Here is a 27,772-nt window from a genome sequence, read left to right as displayed (position 1 = left end):
ATAAGACGGATCTGTCTAGTCGTCATCAGCTAAAATGGGAGAATCTCTCCAGCCTCGAGTCAGTCATCGATTGAAATCCGCCTGCCGTGGACGTGCCTTTGCCCCGAGTCTACCTCTAGTCCAAACGATGCAACGACTTTTGGGAACGAGTAGTCGCAGCCTGCTGCTAAGGTGCCAGCATCGCTATCTGGCCACCACGCCCGTGGAGGAGGTGCTTTTCCCCACAAAATCCGACTTTCCCAGTCGCCACATAGGTCCACGCAAAACGGATGTGGTGGCCATGCTAGACACTCTGGGTTATAAGGTGAGGGCAGCCACAATCCAAGGTCAATCCACGAGCCAATCTCTTCTCAATTCTCTTTAGTCCTTGGCCGAGCTGACCGAGAAGGCCGTGCCCCAGAGCATCCAGCTGAAGAGGGACCTGAATCTGGACAAACCCCTAAGTGAGTAGTGGAAAAGTAGGTCCAAAAATAGCTGTCAAAACACTTGTCTAGGCATTGGACTGGACCCCCTGGCGTGTTTCAGTGGCGCTGATAACAGCGATAAGCCAGGTTCAGAGGGGTCCGACTTATCGCTGCCGTTGCCCTGCTGTTGTCGTTTTGAGCTGCCTTCCGTCTGGCTGACAACAATTTTCCACTCCGCATTGCAGACGAGCACGAGCTGATCCGCCGCATACGCGACATTTCGCTGAAGAACGAGCTGTGGCGCTCCTACATCGGAATGGGCTACCACAACTGCCATGTCCCGCACACCATCCTCCGCAACATGTTCGAGAATCCCGGCTGGACCACCCAGTACACCCCCTACCAGCCGGAGATTGCCCAGGGCCGTCTCGAGTCCTTGCTCAACTACCAGACCCTTGTCTCGGACCTGACTGGCCTGGATGTGGCCAATGCCTCACTGCTGGACGAGGGCACGGCCGCTGCCGAGGCCATGTGCCTGTCCACGCGCCACAACAAGCGCAAGAAGCTCTACCTCTCCAACCGCGTGCATCCGCAGACCTTGGCCGTCGTCCAGACCCGAGCTGAAGCTCTGGAGCTGGAGATTGAGGTGGGTCCCATTGGGCAGGCGGATCTGCCGAGCCGAGAGCTGGCTGGCATTCTGCTGCAGTATCCAGACACGTACGGCGATGTCAAGGACTTTGAGGACATAGCTTCGCTGGCAAAAAAGAACGGGGTAAGACAATGCACATTTTTTGAATACCAGAGTAGTGCATTCCCCATTCTAGACGCTCGTCGTGGTGGCCACAGATCTGCTCGCACTGACCCTGCTCCGACCGCCGGCCGAATTCGGGGCTGACATAGCCATCGGCACCTCTCAGCGACTGGGCGTTCCCCTGGGCTATGGCGGTCCCCATGCTGGGTTCTTTGCCTGCAAGCAGAGCCTAGTGCGGCTGATGCCAGGTCGGATGATTGGAGTGACCCGCGACATGGACGGCAACGATGCCTACCGCTTGGCACTGCAGACGAGAGAACAGCACATCCGGCGGGACAAGGCCACCAGCAACATTTGCACAGCTCAGGCGCTGCTGGCCAATATGTCCGCCATGTACGCCATCTATCACGGGCCGGAGGGCCTCAAGGCCATGGCCAATCGCATCCATCACTTCACCCTGACCCTACAGACGGGTCTGCTCCAGGTCGGTCACGAGGTGATAAACAAGAACTTCTTCGACACGCTCCATGTGAAGCTCTCCGGGAATCTGTCGCTTGAGGATCTCAAAGAGCGCGCCGAACACAAGCGTATTAATCTCCGTTACCTGGGTGATGGAACGGTCGGTGTGGCCCTGGATGAGACAGTCAGTGTAGAGGATGTTGACGATCTCCTGTGGGTGTTCAAAGCAGAGACATCGGTGGAGCAGCTATTGGCCCGCAGAGATGTCCTGAAGAACTCAATCGAGAGCTCAAAGTTCCTTCGTACTTCCCCCTACCTGCAGCATCCCATCTTCCACAGCTATCACAGGTAAGCGTAAGAATGATCGAGGAGATTCCTCCGATTCCATTGACTATTCGTTCATATCCTAGTGAATCACGAATGGTTCGCTACATGAAGAAGCTGGAGAACAAGGACATCTCGCTGGTCCATTCGATGATCCCGCTGGGCTCGTGCACCATGAAACTGAACGCCACAACGGAGATGATGCCCTGCTCCTTCCGCCACTTCACCGACATTCATCCCTTTGCTCCGGTTGATCAGGCCAAAGGCTTCCACCAGATGTTCAACGAGCTGGAGCGGGATCTGTGCGAGATCACTGGCTACGACAGAATCTCCTTCCAACCGAACTCAGGGGCACAGGGAGAGTACGCCGGACTGCGAGCGATTCGCAGCTATCATGAGCACCGGAGCGAGGGTCACCGCAATATCTGTCTGATTCCAATCTCCGCTCATGGAACGAATCCTGCTTCAGCGCAGATGGCGGGCATGAAAGTGGAGCCCATACGGATCCTGTCCAACGGCTCCATCGATATGGCCCATTTGCGGGCCAAGGCCGAGGAGCACGCCCACGAGCTATCTTGCCTGATGATAACATACCCGTCCACAATGGGAGTTTTCGAGGAGACAGTGGCAGAAATCTGCACCTTAATCCACAAGCACGGCGGACAGGTCTACCTAGATGGGGCGAACATGAATGCCCAGGTCGGTCTTTGCCGGCCCGGCGACTACGGCAGCGACGTTTCCCATTTAAATCTGCACAAGACCTTTTGCATTCCTCATGGTGGCGGCGGACCTGGCATGGGTCCAATTGGCGTGAAGGCTCATCTGGCACCCTATCTGCCCGGCCATCCAGTAATCAGTCCGCTGAGCAGCGAGGAGCACAGCTTCGGGGTTGTCTCTGCTGCTCCGTTCGGCAGCTCCGCAATCCTGCCCATTTCCTGGTCCTACATCAAACTGATGGGCAGCCGGGGTCTGAAACGCGCAACCCAGGTGGCCATTCTCAATGCCAACTACATGTCAAAGCGCCTGGAGCAGCACTACAAGACGCTCTACAAGTCTCCGAGCTCGGAGCTGGTGGCCCACGAGTTCATCTTGGACATCCGCGACCTGAAAAAGTCGGCCAACATCGAGGCCGTGGACGTGGCCAAGCGTTTAATGGACTACGGTTTCCATGCCCCGACCATGTCCTGGCCCGTGGCCGGCACTCTGATGATTGAGCCAACCGAGTCTGAGGACAAGGAAGAGCTAGATCGTTTCTGCGATGCCATGATATCCATTCGCGAGGAGATTGCCGAGATCGAGGCTGGCCGCATGGACAGGGCGGTCAATCCCCTGAAGATGTCGCCCCACACCCAGTCCCAGGTCATCTCCGACAAATGGAATAGACCGTATACCCGCGAACAGGCCGCCTTCCCAGCGGTAAGATCTTTTCAATTGCTGTTTATTTTCTTTCTTAAATTATATACAATTTGGTTTTTTAGCTCTTCGTTAAACCCGATGCAAAGATTTGGCCCACTGTAGGAAGAATAGATGATGCCTATGGCGACAAGCATTTGGTGTGCACTTGTCCGCCCATATTGCCTGATCTATAACTTACACTTAACTCAAAACAAATTTTACACTTTTATACGACTTTTTAATAAAACTGAACTAAAACTAAAAGCCTGTTGGTGTGACCACACATGTTGCCAAAGCCAGGAAAACCACCGGAAGATCTCAACAACCATAGACCAATTAGGCTCTTGTCGACTTTTGGAAAATATTTGCATCCTACCAAAGACTTTACAATACCAATTGTATGTTGCATGAGCGACCAAAAAGCTGTTCTATGGCGGGTCCTAACATTAGGACCCAAAAGGCACGAGGGAGCGCGCGGGGTTTCAATTCCCTTTTCGCCTGTACTTCGTCTCTACCGCGACCCCGCTGCCCTTCGGTTTCGTGTGTTCGGCAATGCCTTCACCAGCAACGAAATAATTCTGGACTCTCGAGCCTCAGCACCGTTGAAGCGGTGGTCGCGGATCGCCGATGTCTTTGGAGCGGCACAGTGGGACCTTTGGCCGTCTCAGCTAAACTAAAACTATCTTGAAAATTCTCTATTAGATGCGTACATTAAATTTATCTAAAGCACGCTGCCCTACGGTTTCGGCACGCAGACACTGACATGCTTTCAGTGCGCTTGTGTGTGAAGCTAAAAGCCGCCCTGCAGTACCAGCAGTGAGCGATGACGAATGTCATCGAGGCGTTGACGCCAGCCAAATCGAACCATTTGTTTTTTCTTTTGTTTCTTTCTTTTCCGCGCGTGCCGAACGTAATTCGGTTCTGCCGACCGTGCGCAGTAGCAGAGAACTTCGTTTTATCTTTTCGTCTTCTTTGCGCCTGCGTCGACAGAACTCTTTTTCTTTCTTCGCTTTGCATTTGCTATTTTCCGCGCGTGCCGAACGTAATTCGGTTCTGCCGACCGTGCGCAGTAGCAGAGAACTTCGTTTTATCTTTTCGTCTTCTTTGCGCCTGCGTCGACAGAACTCTTTTTCGAGCCAGCAGAAAAAGTGATTCGGAAGGCTATTCACAATATCAAGAATAGTCATTTTCAGAAGACCTCAAGAGAAAAAAAATACAAAGCAGACAATAATGAATAATAATAAATAAAAATAATTGGAAAAATAAACAATTACAATGCATTACTTTTTATATTAAATGCATGATTTTTCGTGAAAAATCATCGCTTATTAAGTGCATGATTTTTCGGCAATGCTCGATGACAATGTCATCGATTATGCCCTAGGACATCTCCATGTTAATGTCATCAGCTCAGCGTATGGCCGGTCATCGACTATGTCATCGGGGGTAGTGACGCGGGACCAACCGCGTAGTCCTGGATGGTGCAGCTTCTTTGACCATCAAGTCAGCGTGCTTGGGCCGACAATATACTGCTTATTCTCCCACGACATGCCAAAACTTTCTACGGTCCGAAGGTAAACAGGGCAGGCCCTCAAGGTGGCAACATTGCCACAGACAATGACTGCAATTCCTGATGAGGTTTAAAAACTGGATACACGCTAAAATTCGACAGTCACATCCGTAGCGTGAGGAGCAAGTTGGTGGGTAAGGCCCAGAAAATATTCTGGCTACTTAAACAAAGCAAGACTAACCTTGCGAGGATCAAGACATTTCAGAGTAAATTTCTGCGTAGGATCTCCGGAGCTGAGTGGTATATCCGTAACCGGGAAATCGCAAAGGACAGAAATATTAAAAATTTGATACAGATACAGAAATAATTTCACATCAAATCATCAAAGAAAAGTCGAAGGCGAAGATGTTAAAATATTTTATGCGAGGTTCTGCCCTTCCGAGCTCCGTAATTTTGTTGATCTATCTGAATCTTTTAATGTATCTTAGCCTACAGTGTATGTTGCAGTGGAAATAAGTTTCGGCATGCTGGTGCTCAAAAGTATCGTGGATCGCCGCTACCAACGCAACCACCGCAACATCAACGGTCTGCGCTACGTAAACATTTCAAGCCAATTCAAGTCAATTTTAATTTACACATTGAAAAAGCAATGCTTTTGAGGAAGATCCCTGAAGGTGGATCCCAAACAAAATATAGTGGATTAGGCCTGTTGGGAAAAACCCATTGGGTGGTGTGGAATGAGTTTCTTTATTTTATAATATATATGCTATAGAATAGCCGCCAGTCAGATAGCCGCCAGTTCGAGCGAGTTTTCAACGATCTGCAGCGCCGGAGCTCGCGATTGATCTTTGGCCTGAAAATTATGGGCGTCCAGCCGCGATTATGGCTGAAGATGAAGGAGGAGCCCTAATTTTGTATATATGTATATTAATTTTAATTAAGTTTAGCGCTATGGATAAAGAGTTTTACGCGAAATATCCGGAGCGTACGGCTCTGCACAGCCCACGTGCCCTTCGCCATCTACCGTCGCTGCAAATATTTGCTCCGGCGCATTAAAAGTATTGGTGGTTGCTCGGAGTATGGATAGGATAGAGCTCGACCCGGCTCTATCTATTGTGTGCAATTATGTGCAACCGCCGCAACACAAAGTACTTATGGATGGAAAAAAATGTATCAGTTGTAGGCCGGAACATCCGGACCTCAAAGGGCTGGCGATCTGCCAGTTCGAGCGAGTTTTCAACGATCTGCAGCGCCGGAGATCGCGATTGATCTTTGGCCTGAAAATTATGGGCGTCCAGCCGCGATTATGGCTGAAGATGAAGGAGGAGCCCTAATTTTGTATATATGTATATTAATTTTAATTAAATTTAGCGCTATGGATAAAGAGTTTTACGCGAAATATCCGGAGCGTACGGCTCTGCAGAGCCCACGCGCCCTTCGCCATCTACCGTCGCTGCAAATATTTGCTCCGGCGCATTAAAAGTATTGGTGGTTGCTCGGAGTATGGATAGGATAGAGCTCGACCCGGCTCTATCTATTGTGCAGCGGCAAAAACCGCTGCTGCTGCTACAACTAATTGATACCGCACTGGGTAAAAAATGGGAAGACAATTATTTTTTTCAAAATATGGATTTCAATGCATAATAATAATAATAATTATATTCCATGTAAATTTTGTTAATTTTGAATTGAAAGGCATTACAATAAAAGATTTATTTTATCAAATTTCTAACGAACGAAATAATTGCAAAGTACAAATCATTTTTTCCCAGCAGCTACGAGGTCAGTATAGACTGACACTGTCCTCGAATTGTACTTTAATCGGTTTAAATTGTTTAAAACTAAATTATTTAAAAGCTAATTAAAACTTAAATTAAATAAACCCTCGGCGGGGATGATGCCCCCGACGGAGGGCAGGCCGTGCTCCTTGCACATGGTGTCTCCAGTTTCGAAAGCTCCGACATTTCCGCACAAAAACAAAACGGAAAACAAACAAAAATCTCGAGCTGACGAGCGACTTCTCTGAAAACCTTTTCGATTCAGTCCAAATGATGCTCCCAATCGCGTCTCGCCTGAAGACACTCTCCAACAAGGACCTCCTGGCCATGTGCAAGGAGCACGGCCTGCCCTCCGTCGGGGTAGAGGCCCGCAGGACGCTCAATGCTGCATTCATTGCACATTCAAGAAAAATGTATAATAAATAAAGAATATATACGTACATATGTACTTAAATAACTTCTTATTTGGGACGGGTGAAGGCCCTGGCTTGGGTATGGGAAGGGTTTTCTATGGAAATAGAACGCCAACGCTGACCAGGCTGTACATAACGGTTAACAGCTTCTAGGTCAGATGGGAGAAAGGGGACGCGGTTTCGTCGTTTCAGCATCGCAACTGCATACTCTGTGGCTCGACTTTTACTGTAAATGTGGTAAAATATTCATTGTCAAAGAGCTCTCTATATACATACATATACACCTACTTTAATAATCTGCCAAATCTTATTTGAGAAGTAATACTCTTTATAGATTAATTTTGTGGGCAGCATCAGAGTGGATATGCCATTTGCTGACCGTGTCAACGTGATGGACGTCAAGAATCTACTTAAAAGCTATAATTATTTGATCCAAAAACAATTCTTCAGTGCTGGTTTTAATTTGGTTTTTGAGATAAATCATGAATATGGTCGCATGTAAATAATGTAAGAAAACCCCTATACTGATTTTGACATTCTGTAACGTAGACGTTAATAGTTGAAAAAAAAAAACGCTTGGCTCCGTCTGAGGAGTATTAAGCGAGCTCCTACCGCGCGGAGGCAAAGTCAAGCTACTGCCGGGCCGCGTCAAGGTGAAAGATCTCGAAGACTTCCAGTAGATATGCAGAATGCCAATAAGGAACACCCAATCACAAATCCAATGTCGTTTCAGAGGTTTAAGTACGCTCCGAGAAGATTCGTTGTTCGTTGCGGAGGTTCAATTGCGCTCCGAGAAGATTCGTTGCGGAGGTTCAATTACGCTCCGAGAAAATTCGGTGCGGAGGTTCAATTACGCTCCGAGAAGTCTGGTTGCGGAGGTTCACTTACGCTCCAAGAAGTGTGGTTGCGGAGGTTCAATAACGCTCCAAGAAGTGTGGTTGCGGAGGTTCAATTACGCTCCGAGAAGATTCGGTGCGGAGGTTCAATTACGCTCCGAGAAGTGTGGTTGCGGAGGTTAAAGTACAATTCGAGATGAATTCGAGGCGCCGACGGCGGGCCCATTGTGCCTCTGTCGTAGCTGCTTTATATACAAAATTCAGCTTGTAGTGTGACCGTTTGTGTTGCGCTTTCTTACTCTCATAAGGTTCTCTAGAGATGGCCAATAGTAATAGACAATGAAAATCAGCACGGAAAAACACGAAACGGTATAAATTTAATTTTCTGCAAAAGTTTTCATTGGAATTGTATTATTTTGTTAAACATAATATACATACATACATATATTGAACCGGGATTTTAAATCTGTCAAAAAATCCCAACGTTCCCCCGGGATGTGACAGTGTGCCTATTGAATAAATACAATTTTTTCAACACAAATTGCGAACAACAATAAAAAACAATAAAATATATATAATTAATTAATAGGTTCCAGCTTATTTTAAATTAAACATTTTAAATATAGCGTGCACACGTATTCTCACACATTTTAAAGCCGGGAGCTGGGAACTGTCGCAGGCAATTCTATTGGTACGTTCTCTTTGTATCAGCTGGTGAACATTCGATATATCAAATTATACGCTGACTTGAAATCGATGTATCGATAGCATTATCGAAAAACAAAGTGTGCTTCGCACCGGCAACCAATTTTCGTTTTGACTTGTTTAATCAATATCACGCCTGACTTCACAATCGTACTGGTGAAAAATAACAACTAGCAGAGCAGCAATAAACAGAGCAAAATGAAAATCGAGGAAGTAAAGAGTACTGTGCGCACACAGCGCATTGCCGCCCACAGCCACGTGAAGGGCCTGGGCCTGGACGAAGCCGGCTCGGCCTTGCAGAGCGCCGCTGGCCTGGTGGGCCAGAAGGCAGCCCGCGAAGCGGCTGGCATAGTCGTGGACCTGATCAAGTCGAAGAAGATGGCCGGACGTGCTCTCCTCCTGGCCGGGCCACCAGGCACTGGAAAGACCGCCATCGCCCTCGCCATAGCCCAGGAGCTGGGAAACAAGGTGCCCTTCTGTCCGATGGTGGGCTCCGAGGTGTTTAGCAATGAGATCAAGAAGACGGAGGTGCTCATGGAGAACTTTCGCCGCTCCATTGGCTTGCGCATTCGCGAGACCAAGGAGGTCTACGAGGGCGAGGTGACGGAGCTGACTCCCGTGGAGACGGAGAACCCAATGGGAGGCTACGGCAAGACCATCAGCAACGTAGTGATTGGCCTCAAGACTGCCAAGGGCACCAAGCAGCTGAAGCTGGACCCCAGCATCTTCGATGCCCTGCAGAAGGAGAAGGTTGAGGTGGGCGATGTCATCTACATTGAGGCCAATAGCGGTGCAGTGAAGCGTCAGGGACGCAGCGACACTTTTGCCACAGAGTTCGACCTCGAGACCGAGGAGTATGTGCCCCTGCCCAAGGGCGATGTCCACAAGAAGAAGGAGGTCATACAGGATGTAACCCTGCACGATTTGGATGTGGCCAATGCCCGTCCCCAGGGCGGCCAGGACGTGCTCTCAATGGTGGGGCAGCTGATGAAGCCCAAGAAGACGGAAATTACAGGTGAGTTGGTCAAGAGTCTTGGATGCGTATAATATAAGTAATCCCTCGCTTTCTGTATGCAGATAAGTTGCGCATGGAGATCAACAAGGTAGTCAACAAATACATCGATCAGGGCATTGCGGAGCTGGTGCCTGGAGTTCTGTTCATCGATGAGATTCACATGCTAGATCTGGAGACGTTCACTTATCTACACAAGTCCCTGGAGTCGCCGATTGCTCCCATTGTGATCTTTGCCACCAATCGCGGACGCTGCGTCATTCGGTGAGTGTGCACTCTGCTGCACTCTATCGGTTATCCACTATAATAGATTTCTTCAATGCAGTGGCACCACCGACATTGTCTCGCCCCATGGCATTCCCTTGGATCTGCTCGATCGCTTGCTAATCATCCGCACCCTTCTTTACTCCACCTCGGATATGGAGCAGATCATCAAATTGCGCGCCCAGACCGAGGGCCTGCAGCTGGAGGACCCGGCCTTTGCACGCCTCAGCGAGATTGGAACCAGCTCGACGCTGCGCTATGCCGTCCAGCTGCTGACGCCGGCCCATCAGATGTGCAAGGTTAATGGACGCACTCAGATCACCAAGGATGACATTGAGGACGTGCACTCGCTGTTCCTCGACGCCAAGCGCTCATCGAAGCATCTTTCCGAGAAGAATAACAAGTTTATGTTGTAATTTTATCATATCCACAATAATTATATTTCCATTTATACGGAGTTAACAGTAAAACTTAAATTTAAATGTTAACTGAGACTTTTCGCGGCCTATTTATGTCCCTGCTGTGCACACCAGGGATGGGTACATACCAAAACCACAGCTGGATTATATATTTTGGTAAAAATGATTTTGAGTATTTTATTTTAATTTTGAATTAGCTTCAAAATGCTGTTTTAATTGTATGCAAGCAAAAGACGACGAATTTGTTTTATTTTTAGAGCCCCACCCTATGTAGATATACCATGCCCATATGTGAAACCACACCTTATGAAAAATTTTACCATGGAGCAAAAAAGTCTCCCCATGTTGGGGCCCTCTCTGTAATTTTCCAATTTTCGACGTGGTTGGGTCGCTGGAGCGCATGCAAACATTTCGGTGGCGCAACCGATAAAAGCTCTGCTCGTCGCGTAGGTGTGTGCTTATATACATACATAGGGGCCTCGTGTCGACGCCGGTTGCATTAACGTTTTTGGTGCGTTGCGCCGCGTACTTCTGCTGACCGCCTGATTGTTTTGCCTGTGTGTTTATCCTCCCATACACACGGACACAAACACGGACCGGACGGACACACACAAGAGTAATGTGAAATCATAATAAAGTGTAACATACCGTTATAGTTATTACATGTGTGCGTGTGCAATAATTAATATTTGTGTGGAATCGAAAAGCCGGATTGTGTTTTGGTGCTTGCAAAAGCCTGTGCGATGGCAGGATCTTTGTAAAATGGAAACATTTGCAGGCGGCCTTTGGATGAATGAACAGCAACAACACAGAATCGGCGGCAGCTAGAACGAAACACCCACAGACAGACAAACAGAGAGAGAGAGAGGGCGCGCTAGAGAGAGCCAAACAAACGTAGTAAGCAGACAGCTAGCCAGCCAGCCACCAAAACAACAAAGAGAATATAAGGTAAGTGCGTGAGTAATTGTGGGTGTGCGTGGGTATACCCATGTGCATGTGTGTATGTGTGTGGAAGCCGCACCTCCCCAATCAGACGGCAAATTAGCGGTAGCAATGCCTGTGAGTGTGTGCGTGGGTGCTTGTTACACTTTTTTTGGCATTAACTGTTATTATTATTTAAGTATGAAGCAAGAAACGAGCGATTACATAATTTCGGTGTTTCTTTGGCGCCCCCCTTTGTTGTTGTGGCTGTAGCACAACTCTGCAAAAGAAAGCGAAAGTAAGAAGCGGCCGGGGCTTCTGGTCGATCGCTCTTCATTCTTATTGGAATTCCTAGATAATTGCGCTCTCCGCTTTGGCCAGCATTTTCTTGCCGTTCTGCTTTGTGCTTTTTGTTTGTTTTATTTATGAATGAGATTACTAAATTAATTTCTGATTTTGATTTTTGTGCGTAACCAGTTGCGCGACTCTCGGTCCCACTGATTAATGTCTCCATCCCGCTTCCCCACATGTGGCCATAAATCAAATCGAAATTCCGCAAAAAAAAAAGCGAGATGAAAGATGGCACGATGAACTCCCGCACTGCTTGCTCAGGCAGGGCAGCAACAGCAATAGCAGCTGCAGCTGCGCTTCTCCGTCAACCATACAAAAGCGGTTTTTATGTGGAAATTTTAAAGGCGAAAATTTGTTGGCCAAAAAGCATAAAACAGACATTTTTATCGCCCACTCTCGTCTTAGCAGCTCGCTCGCGCTCTCTCTCTCTCTCTGTTGAGATCTTATTTCTCGCTGTCTACGAACACTAAAACAATTTCAAGGTTCCGTTAACATTTTCTTCTCTTTTGAGACCGTCCGTGATTTATTTAGTGTGACCATATTTGATCTTTATTAATTACGGTTTAAAAATTAAATAATGCAAATAACCTTTTAATCAGAATTACAATTATGATTATGGAAGAGTATTCGCATATCGTAGGCACCCGCCGAAATTTTTCTCTTCTGCTTCCACTTCCACTTTTCGTTCATTTCATTTCATTATACCAAAAATATTTTGACCAAACCAAAACGGCCAGTACATATACAAAGCCACATGCATACAAACGACTTGAGCGTAGCAGTGTTGACGTTAATGAACAACAATAATAACAATAATGTTATGTATGTACATTTGTGCACGGCAACAACAAAACGCAGGCTACACAATTTCACCGCACATCCGTACCCTGGAATGGTAAAGTACCCTTCGACCTCTGAACTTCTACAAACTTATGAACTTATATCTCCGCGAAACGTATGAAAGTTGTGTCACGATTTTCGGTGTGTAATTCCAGATGCAGGGTATCTGAAGCTTCGCCTACCGCAACCCACCTTACACTCTTTTGTTGTTGTTGTATTGCTGTGTATTTTTTTGGCACGACTTGTGCCAGCGCGGGGGTCTGGGTCTGGGCAATAAGACGAATTTATGCTTGTCCATTTGCCTGCAATTAGTTTCGAGAAGTCAACAGCGCGGTAATATTTAGTTGTGGTTGTTGCTGTTGCTTTCTGCCTTACACTAAGCTACTTAACGTCACAGCCGTCGCTCTCGTAGTTATTTATTGTCTGCCTTTGCTGCCTGCGCTGCGTCGGCAATTTGCATTTGCTGAAAAGCTTTTTCTAATATACCCTTGCAGAGAATGCTATGACTATGACTACGCACATAAGGAGGAACTTTGTACGCAGTAGCTATAATCTTTTGTGTTTCTTTATATCTAACCAAAATTTAATAAAATCAGTTGAAAAGGATAGTATCTTATATATACACATACATACATACATATGTATGTATTAGCGCCGTATAAACGGTCAATTGAATAGGGTATCAAATTAGTCGGCACTCAAAACAGCATTTTTTCTTGTTGAATTTTTTTCTGCTTTTTTGCGATATTCTTTGGTGTAATTGTTTGCCCTTCGGAAGGTTGTTCCCTGAGCGGTGCGGGGTTTCTTTTCAATTGGAGCTGCAACGCCCACATGATGAGGCGGAGAGCGAGCTGTGAGCAATTCTAAAAAACATTTGTTGGCCCAAACAAAAGCAACAGCTGCGTTCTGTCGCTGCCTCTGTGGCGAACGTCCATTGTGAATGTGCAGCAGCAGCCAGCAGCCTTGTAAGCGCCACCCACACAAAGCAAGCGCCAGCAGTAGCGGAGACCACACAGAAATTTGTATAGTCAAAGCATTGCAAAGACATCCAAAGACAAACACCAACACGCAAAATGTGTGCATGTATGTATGTATATGTACATACATATGTATATGTATGAAAGAGCTGTACCACCAACTATGACGTGAGCAGCAGAGAGTCTCAGCAGCTGGCTGTCAAAGTCGCCTACGCTTCAAGTCGCGCTTTAAAAGCGTCATTTGCTCAGCTGAGCGCGTCTCACCCTTGCCAACTCACTCTCTACTTCTTCGCACTCTTCTGCTCTGATGCTTTGTGACGTTCCTGGGCTTTCAGCACGTGTGCGCTCATCTCTGCTTGAGATTTCTTCTCTTATGTTTATTAAGTACTGTCTAAACTAAGGCAGTACTTGAGCGTTTCGTCCATACATTGAATATCGTAGGTAATGGAAATTGATTGATTGATTAGATTTGGGTGTGAGAACTTTGGGGTCCTCACTTCTACTCATTCTGTTAACTGCGCACTAAAACCTTAGACAAAGCTTCTAATAAAACATAGCACCTATCATTGCAACGGCAATGATACTGCTGTGTCGTTTGGCCGGCACTTATGTTTGAGTTGGCAGCTGTAAATGGGGAACTTTGTTATGCTCCGCACAGCGTGCAATTTCAATCTTTCGTATTCATTTCATTGCACTTTGGGCCACACCACAACAATGTGAGCCACAGACACAGAAACAGCAGCACAAACAGCAACAGTAACATTAGCAGCAGAGTGAGCGAAACAACAAAAATACTGCCGACAGCATAAACTTTGGCATTTCTGCTCTTGCTTCTGTGGCTGCTTCTTCCCGTCTTGGGTCTTCTTCTTTGCTAACCTTGTGCCAAAAAAGAGAAATTGAAAAACAACACAAGAAAAACTTGCAACAGAAAATGTTTCTAACACAATTTTCAACTTGCCTTCAGCGGAAAGAGTGTGTGATGGGTGCGGTGCGGAGGGGCTGGTGTGGAGTTGAATGACAGATACAGACCAGAGCAGCGAAAATTGAGTGTGTCCGAAAAGTACTTTACTTGTTGTTGGTGTTGTTTTTTGTTGTTTTTTTTTTGGCTAGACAAACGGTTACGCTTGAGCTGGGCCGCTAGATGGCGCCCAGCGGTTGGCCAAGCATGCAACACGTTCTTAATTAATTTCTCATTTCAGCCATTAGGCCATTAGCCAGAGAGAATCGTTCGATCGACACCTTTTCCTGTCCATGTTTGCTTGAGCTTATGAAGAGCTGTGTGTGTGTGTGTCTGTGTGTGTGTGTGGGCGAGACTTCTGCTGACTTGGGCAGCGATAAATGAGTGAGTGGGCCCGTTATAAGCGATGCGGTGAGTCAACTGCCGCCCTCTTACTCTCTTCCCCTCGTACTCTCTGCAAACAAAATCCTACACAGTGGTCATTCGCATATCAGTACAGGACAATTAGGTACAGAAGACATGAAGTAACAAACATGATAAGCTTGACTGTCCGAATGCTCAGAATTACAGCTAAGAACTCGAGTTTTTCATGTAGGTAGGTAATGGTCAAAATCTTTGGAATAGAGGTGCTTGAACTTCTGAGGGACCACTGTAGCCGATCGATAAGCACCAAAACGGTGCTTGACTTTGTCTTGGCTATTTGTATGTGTGCACATCTCCTCATGCATACACTCGTACGAGTATACGTGCCGATAAGGTGCCTGTAAATATTTGCAAACAATTGGGTGCCTCACCTGAACTCTCACATATCTTTCTCTCGCTCGCACTCGTGTTTTTTTCTTGACTGTGTCACTCCACCTCTCTGCAAGTCGAGTGGGGGGGCCTTTGGCTGCCTTAAAGTCTGCGCTTATCAACGAATTTTCACTACGTCTCAATTTGCTCATTGCCGCACCTTTACCGCAAAAGCAGCAACAACAACAACAACAACGAAGTGAAGAAGAAACAGAAGAAGAGCCGCCACCAACAAACACGAAGAAGAGCAAGAAGAAGTGCCCAAAAATTGCATGATTCATGTGCTTGGCATGTCGCAGCGCAGTCGACGCTGACGTTGACTTCGCTGCTTTCGCTTTGCTGCGGTTAGGTTGGGTACTATGGGGTGGGGTGTCACAGTGGGGTGGGTTAGGGTGAGGTGCGATGTGGGGTCGTCTGTTTCTGCCGGCTGCTCTGCTTGTTAATTTTAATTGATTTTAATTTGATTTGCCTAAAGAGAATTGTGTTTACGCCGACGTCAGCGTTTTTTTTTTTTTTGGTGTGATAAAAGCTTCCAGCTCTTCTATATTTTCGCCTCTCTTTGGAATCCTTCAAATAAATTGCATTTTTGAGTGCATATCAAGGGAGGCGGAAGAGAGCACCAGGATAGATGACCTACTTACGTCTTAGAAAAATGTTACTCGGCAAAATATTTTACTTAAATATTACAGAAGCAAACCGCTGCATGCATTGCCCACCCACACAAATGCTACCATAGAAACAAACACTCTTGAGAGCTGTCCCAGCTGTACCAATCTCTCTATCTTGGTCTATCTCTGCCTCTCTCTTGGTTTTGCTTGCCAACGCTCTCTTGAGGATCTTTCACCTGCACTTTGTTAGCTCGTTGAGGTGCCTGCCGGGAGACTTGAGTGGCTGCACCCGACTTGGCCTCAGCTTTGCCTCTCCCGTTGCTTGTGGGCTTAATGAAATCCGTACACACACATATGCATCTGCACATGGATTTGCTGAAATGCTCAGAAACCGTTCCTTGCTCTTTCATATACCCTTCCTGCTCTGGGTTGCTCTGACTTCGATCAGAATTTGGTCTGCAGAGACAAAAGAATTTGAGCCCTCATTAAGTGCAATACGTTTGAGTTTTCCTTTAAGTTGAATGTTTTACAACTGCATTTCAAAGGGTATCTAGAGCCCCCTTCCTCCGGTCGTCTTTGATGCATTTTTCCGCAGTCTGTTGTCAGTCAAGCAGCGAAGTAGAAGTCGCTGAGATGAGTTGTTGGTGTGCATCAGTGTGCATATGTGAGAGAGTTGAGAGGGATGTGCAGTCAGGCATCGACATGCTTTTGTTGCCTCTCATGTCTTTTGTTGCTTTTATCCTGGCCATAAAGTTCAAGGAGCTGCCTGGAATGGAATTTTGCCATCCGCCTCGCCTGGCCCCAACCCCGCCTCCGTCTCCGTCTTGCTTGTATACATTTCTTAAGGCTTCTTCTTCTGAGCTTGAGCTGGACGTGAACCGCAGCAGGACACGGATAGGATGCCTGGAATGCATTTTTATGCGCATTATTAAGTCGGATGGGGGTATTGGGTCAGGGACTGGCACTGGCACTGGCACTGCCCCTGCCACTGAGAGAGAGAGAGAAAGAAATCGCTTTGGCTCTTAAGTGAAGCGTTTAGAAGTATTTATTGTGAATTCTTCAAATGGTTTTTTGCCCCCCCCCCCCCCCCCCTTTCAAAGGAGAGCATAGAAGAAAATTTACGAGCTGGAAATTTGCAATGCAATGCAATTACGGGAAAGTGGTATTATTAAAAGGCAGTTCCTTGCTGGTGCTGAAAAGAATTTACTAATTGAAATCGATTTGGAGAAGACGAGTGCAGCTCCTTCTTAATTCACTCAACTAGAAATTAGTTCTGGGAGAGGAGAGCATGCAGTGCACAACAAAGAGAGAAAAGCTTACTCTCTTAAGGCAGATCTTGTGGTAAACCAAAAGCAAAAGATAAGCTCAAATTCAAAGAGAAAGGAAACGGCTCAAGTGTAAAGCTCTTTAATGAATATCCCAAAAGAGAATGAAAGAAAGAAAAGATCTACAAGGAAATGAACACAAAAACAAGGCTTGAGGAAATGCACTCTTCCAACCAATTTGAGCGAAAATGTATGATTGAGCTTTTACATTTTTGCAAGTTCATTCATGTCATTCATTTTTTGCGCCGCACATTAAGTGTGACTTTGGTTAGTTTGTGTTCACTCAGCCATCCAATGCATTTCGTTTCGGAGTTCAACGGCTAACAGGAGGCCAACAATTTGCCGCAAATTTTCTCATACCCCAAATGCCTGATGGGCCTTGACAGGTGAAGGGGGGAGGTGAAAGAACAGCGGCGCCGAAAAGCGCAACGTCCAGTTGAGCAAAAAAAATTATATGTATGTCCACGGGCAGGGCTGCCATCCCAAGCCACACACATCACGGGCGCCCCATCATATGCAATCATTTTAAATCTGGGCAAAAATGCAGCCACTTTGCCATGCAACGCTCATCAAAAAAGATGCGAATCGAAATACATACATATGTATGTACATATGTGCCACATAAACAAAACTACATACACACACACACCAATATATGTATGTACAAATATATAAAAAACAAATTTATATGTATTGCATATATGGGTTATACGATGGGGCTGCCATTGGGCGGTGGATATGCAAATAAAATAAGTCACAGCAAAAAGCAGCAAGAAATTGGCAACGAGGCTTTAAATACCCTAGCAAAACTACAGTTTCGATTGTGTGGGGTACATGGAAATTTACATAAATTTGAAGAAAGAAAGGTCTATACAATTTTGAGATACATCAGATCTAGATCGAGTTTTGTCAGAAATGCTGAAAATAACAGTAGGTAGGGTATAAAAAGAGCAAAACGCTTGAAGGATGGGAGAGTTCTCTCTCCTCCACCTACGCTTCTCTCTCTTCCCCTCTCTTTCACTCCATTCGAGTGCCTGCCTGCTGATGAGTGCGGCAAATATGCAAAGCTCACAGACACACACACACACACACATGCGAATGTACATGCAGCTGCAGACTTTTGGCATTGCCTTGCGGTTCTTTGGAGAAAAGTGCGGAAGGGAGAGAGAGAGAGAGAGAGAGAGGACGAGCAAGCAGTGCTTTTCTGAGTGAAGAGTGCGGAGGAAGCAGCGGCAGGTCTTTCGCTTGGAATCCTAAAATGCTTAGCGTGGCAAAATCAATTTGATGCCATTTGTTAAAACGCTTTATGCGCCTCTGTGAGCGGCTTCTGTATGTGTGTAAGCATTAAATATGTATGCATTTGAGCACTGAATTTCGAGAGAGGGATTTTTCGGTAAAGTGCCCGCAACGAGAACGAAATCTTGAGCCTGATGGAATAACGGAACAAAAGGAAAATGTTTAGCTCCGTTTCTTAAGCCACACTTTACGGCATTAATCCTTTCTCCAGGGTATCACGGCTGCCGTTTCGGGGCTTCCTCCATTTTATGCTTCTTTTTCGTGACTACTGCAGAGTCTTTGTGTTTGTGTTTAGCGCTCAAATATCGGTCAAGGCTGGGGCAATGCTGGGGCAGCCAGCGAGCGCACATTTAGGCGACGTTTAGCTGTCGCCTCAGCCTCTGCCTCTGCCTCATTTTGAGCGAAATATGCCACTAAATCCACACGTTTGACGTTGCAGCAAGCTCGTCCACGCCCACGCCCACGCTCACGACTCGTCGTTCGCTGGTTCGCTCACCTGTGATATCACGCTGCTGGCGTTAATGACATTTCAGCAGTGCTCCTCCACCACCTTGCCCCCTGTTCCTGCCGCACGGGCATGCCTGGCGTACTTTCTGTGCCTGCCAAGGGGAAAAAGCCGAAGAATAATAAGGTCAAGGATAGTTCTGGCAACCATATGGCGCACGCTATGCCCTTCCATGGGGCATGTGCGGGGGGGGCCCTGCCCCCAGACACAATTTCGGGTCTTTTGGGGCGATTCCCGTTTCCCGTTACTCCCGTGGGCGTGACAGTGTTTAGCCCTGATTAAGTGCCACAAAATCCCTGCCTGCCCCAAATGTCCGATGGCAGCAGTAGCAGTCGGTCGCGTGTCTGTTGTTGCAACGAAATTGCATTTGTTTTGTGCTGCGGCGGGCCGTCACTTTTGAGCCGGAAGTTTGCGTGAGCTCTAGGGGAGGGGAGGGGAACGAAAAAAACGGAAAGAAGGCAGTAACTGTGGGCGTGGCTGTAATGCTATTTCGTTGATAAATGGAGGGGCGAAAAGCCAGAAAAATAAATAAATAAAAGAGAAAGAGGCGAAAGATAGGGTAGGATCAAGCGATCAATACGGTACCCAATAATGGGATTATTTTAGATTTAAATATAGGATATAATTACCCTTAATTGAATGTCTAGAAATAATTACAGTTCTCAAAAGATAATTGTTGCCGTCTCCTAGAAATCCTTGAACAAATAACTTTATAAAATTAACAAAGAAACCATTGGGGGGGCTTCTTTATAGCTGAGCTCCTTAAAACGACTTTGAACAACTTTAATGTCTCTCTCTCTCTCTCTCGACTGACTGTTGTCGTTCTCACTCACTTGATGCCTGGGATGGAAATTGAAACTGGAGATGGATGGGGTTAAGGATGGGAATGGGGCTGACAACTTGGGCCAAGTGTATGCAAAACGTTGCCACTTAACATAAATACGACAGTTTATACTAGGTACTCGTCGTATGTTGTTTATGTTATTTATTTCACAGAGCAATTTGGTTAATCTAAACTGTTTGCCAGAGCGACTAGATCAGATGAATCAGGGTTGTATCATTTATCTATCAGTAGATAATATTTATTTAGCCGGAAGGGATTCAAAGTACAGTCGAACCCTAAAGAAGCCACTGGGGCATTAAACGTTCCACGTTCCACATTCCACTGTTCCATTCTCCAATGACATTGATTCGTTGCACGAATTTCCCATAAGCGAACGGATACATTCTCAATGATAGAATTGTGTGTGTTTTCTTTCAATTAAATACCACAAAGATAAGATACACGAAGGGTATGTATAGATAATAGTTGTAGCTTTAAATTTAATCCCCACCTCTCATTAAATGGCGAAACTTTTCAACCACTGGGGGGAACCACAAGACGAGTGCACTCGACTACACCTGCCAGCCCTGCGGGCTCTTTGGGTCTGCTCGCGGCTGTATCCATTGTGAACCTTATCAATTAGCGGCGCCCCAGAGTGGAGCTCAGAGGAGCTCTCAAATTAATGCTGCATGCATAATCCTGTGGAGCGTGATTACCGCTAACCCGCAACCCACGGCCGCCACCGACATGGCCATCAGCAGAAGGCTTTGATTAATTATATGATCCGTGTTTTGGTTGGACCCCCCTGCCCCCCACCCCCTGGCTTGCGGCTGCTGTGAAATTAATTAACTCGAAATGAGACACAAAACCAAAGAGGGGGCGTATGGTATGGAGGCGGGGTAGAGTCCTGTCCAGCTGTTACGCATTCGGAAGTGCCTCAAAGCAAACATAATTGGACCGCCCCCCAATCCCCATTTTGTGGCCAACGCGAAAACTTATTGTAAACCAACAAATCAGCAAACAAATCGCGCAATCAGCTCGAAGGCAGCTGCAAGAAGTTGCTCGACAAATTCAACTACCGAGTATCAATGCGCCCTATTGAAAAGTGCTCGAAGTGCAGCCTGTCCTGCCCCACTGCCCCCCCCACTGCCACTGCCACTGTCCTGCCCCACTGTAGCCGTAGCTGGGAAACCACAAAATTTGATGTAATCCCATTTAAGCAAGCTGCTTTTCAGCAGTTGATTTGGTTTGCTTTGGCTTTGGCTTTGCCTTGGGGCGTGCTCAAAATCTGCTATCAACACTTGTTTATAGAGCAGATCTCTCTCCCTCTCTCTGCCCTGCCACTCCCCCCTTTCGGAGGAGAGAGGTTCCATCTGAGGAAAAGCAATTCAAGGCTTACGCATTTGTCGTCTGAGTATTGCCACTGCCACGGCTGCTGCATCTGCTTCTGGTCTCTGGTCTCTGGACTCCTTCTTTTTGGCACTTTTTTTGGTTCTGCTGCCGCTGCTGCTGCTGCATCTAGTGGCGTCTCTTAATCCATTTGCTGCATTGCCAGTCACGCCCACCAGCATATACACGCCTTGGCAATAAAACTTTTACCCCAGCCCTAGCCCTAGCCCTAGCCGTAGACCATTCTTTCGCCCAAGGCCCTAACTTTCTTCTTCGTGCAAGAGTGGCTGCAATTTTTCCTCAACGACCAAAAAGGCGCTGATGGCAACGACGAAAGCGAAGGAGAAGGACCACGCTTGAGGCTGTCGTCAATGAGCTTTACTCAGCGACGACAGTGGCATCAGCTACCCTGTAAGTGTGGGCAGACATGCATTTGGGGTGTATTAGGCAAGGGGATAATAAGGCAAAAGGGTTTTTTGAAGAATTATAGAAAATAATAATAATAATTAAATTACAAATTGCAATGGAAATCTTAATAAATATAATAATGTAAATTAAATTTAAAAATTTCTATATTTCTTTCAATCCTCTTTCAATTATTACCTATCAATATCAAAGGCAGTTCTCTCTGATGTTTTTTGTAGATTTTTCTTCTTCTTTTCTCTCGTTTACAAAAAACTAATTTTTGTCATATTGACAAAAAAAATATATTTTTTTCATAATTTAATTTATATTTAATGTTTAAAATACCTATTTATACCTGTGTTTATATCCCTATTTATTTTTTTTCAATTTTTTTTTACTTTTTTTAATCTGTTTTATTTTTTGTATTAATATTTTTGTTATATTTTTTATATTTTTGTATTTATAGTATTTTTTATATTTATTATTTTATTTGCTTTGTCTATTCAAATTATGTTTCAACAAATACAAATTGTAATCTCTTCCGTATAAATACCTATTTCTGTTATAATAACGCGTATGGCGCGTCATGCGGCAGCGCCCCTCTGCTTAAATTTCAATCTCCCACCTTGTAGGGTATGCCTGCAGTCCATCAGCTCACGCAACCCGTATCTTTTTCCTGTTTATTTCATACTATTTACTTGAATTCGTTTCTTCAATTTATTTTCGGACTGACCTACATTGATGGCTGGCTGCCTGGCTGCCTGGCGGGCGGCTTGGCTTTGGCCACACATCTCTGTGTGTGTCTCCGCATCCCACAGTCCACCTCCCACATCCCACATCCCATCTGCCGAATCTCAAGAACTCTTGGCTGAACGCTTTCGCCAAATAGAACTAGAACGTCATACGATTTTTGATTATAACGTCAATGAGGCGGCGACACGATGCTCACAGCTGCTCTTGGCTGCTGTCGATGTCTGTCACCTCCTCTGTAGCGACATTTCTCGTTTTTTTTTTTAATATAACAGAAATAAAGTGAAAATAAACATTCGAAATGGTTGACAGCTGGAAAAACTGAGTAAAAGAATACAAAATCAGAAGAAAAAGTTTGTAAATGATAGGAGATACCCTTGAGAGAGGTACTGTGAGAAAGGAGACTTGGACTAAATTTTAAATACATTTTTAGGGTACAAAAATCGGAGTTGAAACGAATTATACATTTTGGAATATAAGAAGAGACCGACAAAGAGGTCTTTAATATGTATCTTCATGGAATGGTGCGGTCCATTGTTGTACAAATGTCCCCTAGGTGAACAGACACACCCGTTTCCACAAGGTGCGGGTTTTGCGGGTTTTCTTACCAAGAAATCTCAGCATACGATGCAGATGGAGATGGATTCAGGGAGAAATAATCTGGAATCTGGCATCTGGATTTGCCTCAACAGTCGAACAGTCAACACAGTGGAAATCTGTAGCTGGACAAACAGATACTCGAGTACTTTAGAGGATTTGCAATGTGCGCGTCTACTTTTGATGCATAACCACCCCCACCCCCACCCCCCCAAAAGGGGGTATACAAGGACATACAAAAGCTGTCGAATAATGTTGTCTGGCGACAAAAGTTTGCTCTTTGTTCTCTCTCTCTCTCTCTCTCTCTAAAACAGGGAAGGGAGTTCTCTACCCCTCTACTACTCTTTTTTTTTTTGTGTCCCCCCTTCCGCCTCTGGGCAATGGCTTCTCATCTGTCTTTTGTTCTCTCTCTCCTCTCTCTCTCTCTCTGTCTCTCTCTTTGCCTTTGTGGCTTACGGTAGCTCTTTCATTCTCTGTCTCTTTTGTGGCTCTTCTCTTCCATCTCTCTTTGCACTCTGTTTGCCGTTTCCTGCGTTTCGTTGCGCCAAAAATATGAAAATTGCTTGCTGTTTGTGTGGTCTCTGCCTCCCCCCGCCCCCTCCACCCGCTCCCACTCCCACCGCCCCCAAACCCCAAACAAACACAAACATACGCCCCTACCCCACCCCCCAATCCCTGCCCCACCCTGCTGCAGGGGGGTAACCCCATCGATTCAGCTTCTAGCTTCTGGCATGGCATGGCGCACATTCAGTCGTTGTTTTTATTATTATTATGGCTGTTGAAATAGTTTTATGATATTGTCTTTTCGCTTTGATTTGACACAGAATTCTGGAGGGGGCAGGGGAAAGGGGGATTCTGCTTATAAGACAGATCCAATCTGGCCTTCGTTTGGTAATTAACATATTTTCATTTGGAAATATTTGGCCATTTATTTAGATACCCCAAATCCGACTTTCGCTCTTCTGGAGGTCCCCCTCCCCCCCCTGAAAAGAGTGCGAGAGGTGCTTTGTTTGTGGGGCGTAACCATTGTTCTGGTGCGCTGAAAAATTCAGGCCACCAATGGATGAATTCTGATTGCCGAAACAGTTGAAAAGAGTCCACCCCCTGGAAAGGGGCGGCGGGGGGGAGTGACATTGATATGCAATATTTCCCCGCTTTGTCATTTCGAATTGATAGATCGAAAGATTTCAAAATTGGTTGGTTTTTCTGCGAGGATTTACTGGTAGTTAGCGGACAAACAGAAACCGATTTTTGTTTTTTCGCGCGTGAAGTGGCAATTTACTAGCGAATAAATTTCACAATACATATAATCTTTACCCCTATATCTGTGGGGGGTTCTCTACAAAATGAAAACTTTAGCTTTATATTCCGATGACACAAAGCTAAAAGCTTAAAAATACTATATATTTAACTAAAACTGACTCAGGAAATTTATGAAAAATGATTAAAAAGAAAGTTACAATACAATTAGTGAGATTTCTACACAAAGAGAAAAATTCGAATACTCCCACTTAGATTTTCAAATTTAGACCAAAAGATGTTCTCGGAGAGTGGAAATTGTAAAACGAACTTAAATTTTTATATTTATTTATATACTTTTACACTTTTTTTTATTTTTATTTTTATTTTTTTTTATTTATTTATTTTTATTTATTTATTTTTTTTTATTTATTTATTTTTTTTTTATTTTTCTATTTTTTTTAATTTTATTTAAAAAAATGGTTTTTTTTTCAGGAACCAATCTACCGTGTAAAAACAGAATTAGGTGTATATTACTTTTGTGCTTCTAAATGAGAACATTTGTTTTAATATTCATTCATTTCGTTTTAATTCAAAAATGTTTATCCTGTGTGTCTCTGCGTTCTCAGTCGCACAAAAGTGATTTATAGCCCTGTTTCCCTCGGGCATATTCGTCAAGGGATGCGAATGACGCTGATTCGCAGTACGAATTTCCCATAGGTAAAAGGACACTTCTGTTTCGAATGAGCGAGGGTGGAATGTAACAACCCAAAAGGAATCAGTTTAACCTTTACTTTTACTCTAAGCACTTAAGAAATCAGAAATTTCTGTACACGCACGAAGTACAATCGATTAATACCTGTCGGGTAGCTGTAAATGCGTTCAATTTATTGTAAATGTCAGATCATTAACTCCAATCAATATTATTTTGTCTATTTGTGAGTTACAACCGAAACTTTCCTGCGGGGCGGGGGTCATGCACCCAGGACTCCAGGGTGCCACGTTTCATGGGCCTTAATGAGCATCGTATCCCACGTGAATGTACTTTGAAAAGCCAGCCTGAAAATGGTTCCTTACAATTTGTAACCCCCATAAAAGAGCAACATATTCCCATTCATAATCCGCGCAGTAACGGAATTAAGGGAAAATTAACTTGATTCATGGAAAAAACACACGAAAACCCTTTCAGCATAAACGGTAACAGCATGTGTGTGTCTTTAAAAAATGTATCTGAATACACGTATCCGTGTATCTGTGTGACTGTGTGTAATATTAATTATAATTTACTGGACCAATGCCCACAGTTGTTTGTTTTTCGCCGGACCACGCCCCACTTTCGGGCGGCAGTCAATTAATACTCGTACTCAAATTTATGCAAAAAGGCTTCGGTTAAGTGCATTAATAACTTTATCCAATAAGGCAACGATGTAACCGCATCCATAACTCCATAACCACTGGCCCGGCCAGATCCAGAGCCAGTAACCGAGGGGCGGATTTTGCGGTTTAAAGAGCATTTTATATGGTAGATAATGGGAGGACACTCTCTCTCTCTCTCTTCCACAGCGTAGCTTAGCAGATGGATGTAAATACTATAGTGGTTCCGGGTGTTATTGGAAGACCTATTTTTTGGGACAGACTGTTTCCAGCACTCTCTATCTCTCTCTCTCCCTTTCACAGCGCAGCTTAGCAGATGGATGTAAATACTATAGTGGTTCCGGGTATTATCGTGTGGAACCAACTATTCAGTTGCATTTTATATGGTAGATAATGGAAGACCTATTTTTTTGGGCCACTCTTTCTCTCACACTTTCACAGCGTAGCTTAGCAGATAGAACCAGTGTGGAACCAACAATTCAGCTTTATTCTATATGGTAGACAATGGAAGACCTATTTTTTGGGCCAGACTGTTTCCAGCACTCTCTCTCTCTCTCTCGCTCACTTTCACAGCGTAGCTTAGTAATAATTCTCTTGCTCAATATGCAACTTGTATCTTTGAAGTTCATTTGCAAAATGCATCTAAAAGTATTTTTCAATAAATAATTCAATCCCTTAATCGATTTACACATCCGCCTATCGACTGAGAGCAGAGCCAAAGGTCAACGAATAAATAATGAATCATTATTAAATTGCCTAAAGTTATGTCTTTATAAAATTAAACACATTGCAAAAGCAAAAGACAGAAATAAAACGCTTTCAGCAAACAGAGAAGCGGAAGCGTGTTTCATTTCACGGCCCATTGTTTGTCGTCCAATTTCGCAAATACAATTGCCGTGAATTTTAAATTAAAATAAACACAACACAACTTTCTTTCGGACCCACGCGTGCGTGGCAAATTAAATTGGGGAATAGCTTTTGGGCCATGAAAGTCTTTGGCTGATGATATTGCTAGATCGGAGCATATAATTGGAACAACTATCCAAAGTCCACAAAGAGTACGAATATGATAGGCCAGTGTTGCTTAAGGGCTTATTAGGGCTGTACAAATGTGCCATAAGTGAACGGATACGTGTGAATGTTGGTTGTGAAACAATGTTCCATAAGTGAACGGATACGTGTGAATGTTGGCTGTACAAATATGCCATAAGTGAACGGATACGCGTGGATGTTGGCTGTGAAAAAATGTTCCATAAGTGAACGGATACGTGTAAACGTTGGCTGTATAAATATGCCATAAGTGAACGGATACGTGTGAATGTTGCCTGTGAAACAATGTTCCATAAGTGAACGGATACACGTGAACGTTGGTTGTGAAACCTCAGAGGATTGGTTTTTAGGCTACCTTTTAATCAGCTCCAATCAGATATATTTTAATGTGTATCCCACAGATTTATTTCCCCGTTAAGCGCTTCCCAAAACAGATTTTTGGCCATTTCGATTTTCTGCGGTAAATGATTATACAAAGAGAAATACGTAAAGGATTTAACTAAATATTATTCCATCAATTGTTTGTGACTTTTCCCCCCGTCCCCCCGTCCATCCCTCCGTCCAGCTGTCTGTCTGCCGCACTTTAAGCTGCGAACAACTCTGTTTGGCTGCTGCTGTTCTACTCTCGTATAAATTCATTAGGAATACTGAAAACGAGAGCAAAAACTGTCCAAATGAAAACGAACAACCGACAAATGGTGGGTTTTGGTTTTGCTGTGGTTCTCTCTCTCTCTCTGTGTGTGTGTGTGTCTGTGTGGTCGAGCGGTGTGTTGCAAGGTGAGGGGCTGGGAGGCTGTGGCAGGTGGGGGAGGGGCCCGCCCACACGCACTGCACTCGCCTGCGTGGGAGAATGCACTGCACTGCCAGTCATTTGTCTAATTTATTTTGGCAAATCTTTCTGTTGTTTTTCTTTGCTTTATTCTCGCTTTTCGGTTTTTATTTTAGTTTTGATTTCTTGTGAATTTAATTATTGCCCATTTGTTTGCCGGCTTGTAATGCAAATGATTTAAACAGGAAATGAGTCGATGTGTGGGGAATGCTTGAAAATATATACAAAGAAAATGAATGAAAATGTGCTGAAAGGGCAGGAAGGGGGGGTAGAGAATAAAAGAGGATCTAGGACACAAAATCAATAAATATTTGGTATATTTATTTGGAAGGTACTCCCCGATGAAATATTATCAGTGATTAAAGCCTGTTGAATAGATTTTGTTTGCCTAACGCATTCCCTTTCTCACAGAGAAGCTTAGCAGTGAGTTTCATGTTACCATAATTATTTTGCTATATTACAAAATTCAAAAT

At 45.0% G+C, this 27,772-nt stretch overlaps 3 protein-coding genes and 1 long non-coding RNA gene across 4 annotated transcripts in view; 3 read left to right on the top strand and 1 right to left on the bottom strand.

Moving 5' to 3' along the window:
* The first annotated feature begins 53 nt into the window (after window positions 1-53).
* LOC6897009 (glycine dehydrogenase (decarboxylating), mitochondrial) lies at window positions 54-3,597 on the top strand. The gene is made up of 6 exons (XM_002137158.4): window positions 54-304; window positions 365-443; window positions 650-1,176; window positions 1,229-1,962; window positions 2,025-3,354; window positions 3,417-3,597. Exons 1-6 carry the CDS (start codon window positions 128-130, stop codon window positions 3,525-3,527), a joined length of 2,958 nt encoding a protein of 985 aa, XP_002137194.3. The 5' UTR covers window positions 54-127; the 3' UTR covers window positions 3,528-3,597.
* Window positions 3,598-8,618: 5,021 nt separating this feature from the next.
* Window positions 8,619-10,339, top strand: pont (RuvB-like helicase pontin). The gene is made up of 3 exons (XM_001358166.5): window positions 8,619-9,590; window positions 9,653-9,851; window positions 9,913-10,339. The coding sequence occupies exons 1-3, from the start codon at window positions 8,774-8,776 to the stop codon at window positions 10,265-10,267; spliced, it is 1,371 nt and encodes a 456-aa protein (XP_001358203.1). The 5' UTR covers window positions 8,619-8,773; the 3' UTR covers window positions 10,268-10,339.
* Window positions 10,340-10,557: 218 nt separating this feature from the next.
* The window catches only part of Nuak (Nuak family kinase 1), a 57,963-nt gene continuing 40,748 nt past the window's right edge, over window positions 10,558-27,772 (top strand). The window contains exon 1 of the mRNA XM_015183296.2: window positions 10,558-11,218. The gene's annotated coding sequence lies outside the window, so the exon portion shown is untranslated. The remainder of the gene's footprint in view (window positions 11,219-27,772) is intronic.
* LOC117183357 (uncharacterized) lies at window positions 12,236-12,937 on the bottom strand. The gene is made up of 2 exons (XR_004468523.1): window positions 12,758-12,937; window positions 12,236-12,684 (listed from the first exon to the last, which is right to left on the bottom strand). It is a non-coding gene; the product is annotated as an uncharacterized lncRNA (long non-coding RNA).

This window comes from Drosophila pseudoobscura, chromosome 2 (assembly GCF_009870125.1).
Source record: "Drosophila pseudoobscura strain MV-25-SWS-2005 chromosome 2, UCI_Dpse_MV25, whole genome shotgun sequence".
Lineage (NCBI taxonomy): Eukaryota > Metazoa > Arthropoda > Insecta > Diptera > Drosophilidae > Drosophila > Drosophila pseudoobscura.
This window is presented reverse-complemented; position numbering and strand designations above follow the sequence as displayed.